General features: G+C 39.4%; 2 protein-coding genes across 2 annotated transcripts in view; one reads left to right on the top strand and one right to left on the bottom strand.

Annotated features, from left to right (window-relative positions):
• The window catches only part of LOC102859686 (transmembrane protein 248-like), a 2,911-nt gene extending 1,955 nt beyond the window's left edge, over positions 1 to 956 (bottom strand). Inside the window, exon 1 of the mRNA XM_006887850.1 lies at positions 953 to 956. Within this exon, the coding sequence (XP_006887912.1) occupies positions 953 to 956 (4 nt within the window). The remainder of the gene's footprint in view (positions 1 to 952) is intronic.
• WTIP (Wilms tumor 1 interacting protein) overlaps positions 1 to 7,201 on the top strand; it is a 28,190-nt gene that overhangs the window by 13,705 nt on the left and 7,284 nt on the right. The window lies entirely within an intron of this gene.

The following is a 7,201-nucleotide window of genomic DNA, read 5'->3' on the forward strand; positions in this document are numbered from 1 at the left end:
TTTATTTGCTTATAAAATTTGTATACATTGTTTTTCACACTTTCCTCCATTCACATTGTGTTTGATACAATCATTCTCATATATTGTGTTTTAGAAAATGAATCACCATTGATATAGGCCCACCATCTTTTTAGGTCCCCACTGGATCTTTCCCATTTCCTTTACCCTCTTCCTCTGCCCACAAAATTGTGCAATCCCATTATTTCTTCCTTGCCTATCCTCACCCCGCTGCTCCTTCCCCTTCCCTCCTTCAATCTTTTGACATGTTTTACTGGTTATTCTTCTATTTTTACAATAATGATACAGTATTTGTTCTTATGAGACTCAGTTCACTCAGCTTAATGCTCTCTAGTCTCTCCTATGGTATGCAGTATTTTTCTAAATTGTTTCTCCTGTGTGCTACATAATATTCCATTATGTGAATGTACCACAGTTTCTCAATTCATTAGTTTGTTGTTGGACATTTGGATTATTTCTATATTCTTGAGAATAACACTGCTATGAACATTAATGTACTCAGTTCTAATTTCCTTGGGGTATATTTCAAGCAGTGGAATAGCTGGGCCATAGGGAATTTCTGTGTTCAGCTTTTTGAGGAAGCGCCAAACTGTGTTACAGAGTGGTTGTATCATTTTACAATCCCACCAGCAGCGTATGAAGAGTTCCCACCTCTTCACATCCTCTCCAACATTTGTTGTCTTGTAAGCATCTTTTATTTATTGATGCTAAACATTTTAATTCTTTATTCTGTAACAGCATCATACGTACATGTTCATGCAGCTCGTTCAAAGGAGCCTACTATTATAAAACAACCTTTTCACTTCTGATTCCATTCCTCAGAGGCAGTTGCCGGTTATGTTTTTAGCAGTTTCTTACAATGTCATTGTTGGTTTCCAGATTCATGGCAGATTCAAGAGACCAGTGAAAAGTAATGGACAACCCAGAAACAGACCCATGTTTATTTATTTGAAAACTTAAGTAAATGACACAAGTGGCTTTGGCAAAATAGGCTTTAAATCTGTCTTGGTCTGTCAGTCTGTCTGTCTAAAAGACAGGTGGGTTAAATGTTTAAACATGTAAAGTAAAACTTGAAATATCTAGAAACACATAGAGATACATATTTTTACTGACTTTGGAAACAAAAGTTACCAAACATTAAAGAAAGGATTGACATATCTGAATATATTAAAAATTATAAAATCTGTTTATTCAAAACAACATAAAGTGGTAAAACAAACTATAAAATAACTTACTGAATTGGTAGACAGTTTACCAGAATTGATGAACTAATTTGTAATTGCTTTGGGAGTGCATGAGTGTTTTAATTCTTCTTCATTCCTACCAGCACCTAGCACTGTGAATCTTTTTAATTTTAGCCGTGCTGATAGGAGTGGAGTAGTATCTTAATGTGAATTTAATTTTGCTAATGGTAGCAATAACCTACTCTTTCACCATGTGTTTACGTATTGCTTAAGTTTTCTTTTTTTCCCCCCAGCAAAATAACTTTCTTTCCTAGCACATAATACACATTGGTGCTTCTCTTGTACTCACAAATGACTAGAGTTTTTCCAAATTATAGCCACTTGATATTTAAGTATGTACCAGGTGATTGTAGCTGAGATATGAAAAATACTTTTAGATAGACAACATGAATATATCACATTTGTCACAGCAGAATTTATTGTAATTTTATACATTTAAAACTTGGAAAAGCTGCTACCTTTGCATGTCATTCTTCTAGAGGAAGAAAATGCAGCAGTTTCAGCTTGCATTCCAGGGAATATCATTGGTTTTCCTGGTAATGGAGCCATTTATCACACCTGTTGGTGGTGTTCAGGCAGCTTCACAGGGTAGAGCAGCCACAGTGGCTTAGACAGTGTGGAGTTACACTTGAAGGGGCTCTCTGACACTGCAGCTTTTATGCACCTGATTTTTTTCCATCTGTGTTTTTAGCCACAGTGCTTTCCAAGGTTCATCAGTGCTTTTAATAATATCAGTGGCAAAATTCTTACCTTTTAATTCTGTATTGAAAGCAAACTGATTCTGGTTTTTTTTGTGTGTTTTTTTTTTAATAATTTTAATGAGCATCTACAGAGACTTTGGATTTCCACTCATTCACTGCTGCACTTCTCTCCCCACCCAGGCCTCCCTCCCCTCCCCAGTTCGCTCCTCTCTTTCAAAAGTAAAAGAAACACTCCCTCCCTGGTACACAATCCCCCTGCACCCCTCCCACCGCCCCAAGTACATTCCACTATGTAACCTTAATTGTGGACTCTTGTGATAACCATAATACCCTATCATACATCGCTTTTAAATGCTTCAGTCCCTCATCTGTTTCAGTGCAGTATACACAATTTATCCAGTTTTTCTCAGTCTTACCCCCACCCTGATATCAGTCCCATTTTACAGCAGTGGCATCATGCAATATTTGTCCTTTTGCGACTGAGTTATTTCACTCAGCATAATGTCCTCCAGGCCCACCCATTTTGAATAATATTGCTTGAGTTCCTTGTTTTTTTAATGCAGCGTAGTATTCCATTCGTTTGTTGATGGGCACCTGGGTTGTTTCCAACTCCTTGCTATTGTGAACAGAGCTGCGATAAACATGGTTGTGCATATATCTGCTTGGATGTCAGTTATGGTCTCTTTGGGATATATTCCCAGTAGTGGAATTGCTGGGTCAAATGGTATTTTTATTTGCAACTTCTTGAGAAAGCGCCATACCACCTTCCACAGTGGTTGCACCATTTTACACTCCCACCAACAGTGAATAAGGATTCCAGTTTCTCCACAACCTCGACAGCATTTGTTGCTTGCTATTCTCTTAAATTTTGCTATTCTGACTGGGGTGAGATGATATCTCACAGTTGTTTTGATGATTCTCTGGTTTTCTGTAAGGAACCTAGTACCTTCTAAACCAGTCTACAGTGAAGTCTGAGTCCCCATACTGCAGTTGTTTGATATGATTGTTGTTATATGCCATCAAGTCACCTGCAACTCATAGCAGCTCTATGCACAATAGCTTTGAACCTTGCTCTATCCTAGGCCAATCTCACTGTCTCCGACACACCTGTCCCATTAACCCAGTTACTGTTTCCGTGAATCTCATCCTGGGTCTGCCTCTCCTGTGCTGTCCCTCCATCCTTCCAAGCATGATGTCCTTTTCCAAGGACTGGTCCCTCCTGGCAACATGCCCAAAGTATGTGAGCTGGAGCTTCAAAATCCTTGCCTCCAGAACAGACTTGTTAGTTCTCTTGGCAGTTCATGGTATGTTCAGTAGTCTTCTGCACCACAACTTTTTCTGTCCTTTTTGGTCATTGTCCAGTTCTCTGATGCATAACAGGTAATTACAAAGACCATGGCCTGGTTTAGATTAACTTTAGTCTGTATACTGACATCATTGCTCTTTAACACTCTGAAGAGATCCCTGACAGCAAGATTTTCCTAATGCAATTTGTCTTTTGATTTCCTAACTGCTGGTGCCAAGAATGTTGATCGTAGAGCCAAGCAAACCAAAATTGTTAACAGTTTCAATCTCTTCACCATCCATCATGATGCTGCCAATTGGCCCAGCGGTGAGAATCTTTGTTTTCTTGATGTTGAGCTTCAATCCATTTTGTAGACCATCTGCAACAAATGCTTCAGGCCCTCCTCAGTTTTAGAAAGGTTGTGTCATCTGCATAACAGGTTGCTGATGAGTCTTCCTCCAATCTTGATGCCACATTAGTATCATTATAAGTCATTGCATCAGGATCATTATTCACATTATTGAAATGGCTATCCAGTCGGGTTCCCCTTTGCTGGTCCTAGCCAGCATGCCACAAATATTCATTCCTTGCATACATTTCACCTTGCACACATCTTGCTTCCCGTTTCACACACATCAGTTGTATCAATGTCAACTCCAGCAGCCAGTGTGTTTGTAATTCTGTTCTGGCTCTGAAGGATGACCTCATAGTTCTGGATGTATCCTTTAGAAGGGAACAAATTTGCAGCATAATGGAGTTTTCCTTTTATTCACATCTTATTATTTAGGTTTAAAGAGTCTTTGGTAGCAATCTCCATTTTTACACTAAACCAAATAAAGGACTTCAGCCACCATGTGGAACACATCCTTATCTGCGTACATTGTAATATCATGTGTTGCCCCTTTTCATTGTCTGTGCTCTTAGAGCATTTCTGTGATCGATTTTAGCAGAGTTGGTTTTAATGACACTGCATCAGTTGCCAGAAGGGCTTTGATTTCCAGCTCTTCCACTTTCTAGTGGATGACACAGGGCAGTGTACTTTTAAACTGGCCTCAATTTCTTATATACATGGCTTTTGGACTTCTACTTGGCTGAACCTATAAACATCTCCTGTTTCATATGTAGGGATCTCTTGTGTCCTAGTGAGTAAGGAGCTATGTTGCCAACCAAAAGGCATGTTCAAATCCATCAGCTGCTCCATGGGAGAAAGGTGAGCATTCTCCTCCTGTGTGATTTACTGCCTCCGAAAACCCCCTGGAGAGTCAGCTGTGAGTTGGTTCAGACTCAAAGGCATGTTACAATAACAATATTCTCTAATTATAAAACCCAGTTCACCGGCTCTCCCGTGAGCCCTCTCTCTTAGTTAATAGTATCACGCTTGAGAATTGCTGCAGTCTTCTGCAGGTTAACTTCTGAAGGAAATCTTGACTATCTTTGTAAAGTGCCAGTTGGGATATTTAGCTCATATTTGGGGCTTTTTTGTTTGCATTTAATTTGGATTATTTGACTTTTCCCTATTGGTTTGTTATTCTTTCTGTAGTCTGGTTGAAAATCCTTGGTTTGATATTTGGATTGTGAATATCTCTTCCCAAACTCTGTCTTGTTCTGATGTCTTTTGAAATACAATTCCTTTTGTTTATTATTTCTCTTCGCTCTTGGCCATGATAACCTTCCATCCACAGTTTTAATAAATTTTGATTGTGGAAATCTGTAGTTCTTCACTGAGGTCTGTGCTGCGGGTGGACTTCCTTAGAGAATAGTTTCAAACTTTTTATTAAAGCTTATTTTATACTGGAATAGGGTGAGCTTTTATTCATAGAAAGTATTGCATCGCTGTCATTATTTTTTCTGGCCATCAATTTTCTCAAACTTGGCCAGATGAAGTTCCCTTTAAATAATGACCCTGTGTTGCGCTGCCAACTGAAAGGTTAGTGGTTGGAACCCACCAGCTACCTCACAGGAGAAGGATAGGCAGTATCCTCTGTGGGAACGTGATGGAAGGTCACTGCAGGTTGGAATTGTCAGTGAGTTAGGATTTAGTTTTTTATTTAAATGTTTTTTTATTTTATTATTTTTTGTGCATTGTACTATCAAATCAGATCTGACAGGTACAGGAGGAAATTGTCCCTGCTTCTTTAGCAGAGCATCTGGTGGATTCGAACCAGGCACATCTGGGATTGTAGTATAGCTTCTTGCCACTAGGCTACCAGAGCTCTCTTAGGATTTAGGTTTTATCATTCTGCACTTCTTTGCCTCTGGCACAAGATGTCTCATTTTTTATCCTGTAAAAATCAAACGTGGGTCTCTGACACAGAAAGCATGTTTATTAGTTCTGCCTCACATTTTAATAACAGGTTTCTTCATATAATAAAAGGGAGCTTTGGTGGCCTAGTTCACGGAGAGGTGTGCTGCTAACACAAAGGCAGCATCCATCAGGGATTCAGAGGGAGAAAGATGAGCCATCGCCTTGGTGTAATTTACAGCCTCGAAATCCTACTGGAGGGTCAGCTATCAATGGTGTGCCCAAGGATTAAGAAAATTCCTTCTGCCTGAGACCGGGAATGAAACCCAAACCATGATTGCTCATGAGACACTGTCTCATCACCATCTCTGGACCCTGGAAAATTCATTCTGAAAAATTTACTCTGGGTGAGCTCTGGTGGCCTAGTGGCAAGAAGCTGCACTGCCATCCCGGGGGTGCATGGTTCGAATCCACCAGATGCTCTGCTGGAGACACACCCACCAAATAATAAAATAAGGTACATTTATGCTTGCTGCAGAGGGTCAAGGACTGCAGCCTTCAATATGGATTGAGGCTCAATGTCAAGAAGACAAAGATTCTCACCACTGGACCAATTGGTAGCATCAGGATGGATGTTGAAGAGATTGAGATTGTTAACAACTTTAGTCTGCTTGGCTCCACGGTCAACACTCTTGGCACCACTAGCCAGGAAATTAAAAAAAATGTATTGTGATGGTAAAGTCTGTTGTTAGGGACCTCTCCAAAGTACTGAAGAGCAATGGTGTCACTCTGGAGACTAAGGTGAGTCTGACACAGACTATGGTCTTCACTTGTTATGCATCAGAGAGTTGGACAATGACTAGGAAGGATAGAAGGAGAATTGATGTCTTTGAGCTGTGATGCTGGAGAAGAGTACTGAATGTACCATGGACTGCCAAGAAAACAAACAGATTCATCCTGGAGAGGGTTAAACCAGACTGCTCCTTGGAGGCAAGGATTCTGTGGCTTTGTCTGACATACTTTGGACATGTTGTAAGGAGAGACTGGTCCTTGGAGAAGGACATTATGCTTGGGAGGGTGGAGGGACGGCGCAAGAGGGGAAGATCCTCTATGAGGTGCATTGATTCAGTGACTGAGGTAATCGGGATGGGTGTGTCAGAGGCAGTGCGATTGGCACAGGATAGAGCAGGGTTTAGGGCTGTTGTACATAGGGTCGCTATGAGTCGCAAGCGACTTAACAGCACATAACAACAACAACAACAAAAATTTACTCTGAATTCAGTCAAACTTGACATTAATGTATTTTTTAGTTAAAATAATTTATATTTTAAAAATAATTCTTCATATGTTTGTTTTGATAACATCTACAACAGTTGTGTTGAAATAAGCTTTGTTGAATTTTTTTATGAAATATTAGTTATTGCAATAATAAGTCCTTAAGAGAAAATTAGAAATTCTACTTTTTTATGTACTATTGATTTTTTTTATTGCATCTCTTCAAATGAATTAGAACTGTTTAATATCTGTATAATCAGTCCCCCTCATGTTGATCTCCAAATGTTTGTGGTTTCTCTCATCTTCTGGAGAAACACAGATTAAAACAGTACATTTGTCAATGGCAGTTCTTTTTTTTTTTTTAAGATTTTAATCAAAGTTTATAGAGAACTTGGATTTCCATTCATCCATTGTTGCACATTTTCCTCCATGTTCA

Source organism: Elephantulus edwardii, unplaced genomic scaffold (assembly GCF_000299155.1).
Source record: "Elephantulus edwardii isolate Elephantulus edwardi_28Jun2011 unplaced genomic scaffold, EleEdw1.0 scaffold00062, whole genome shotgun sequence".
NCBI lineage: Eukaryota > Metazoa > Chordata > Mammalia > Macroscelidea > Macroscelididae > Elephantulus > Elephantulus edwardii.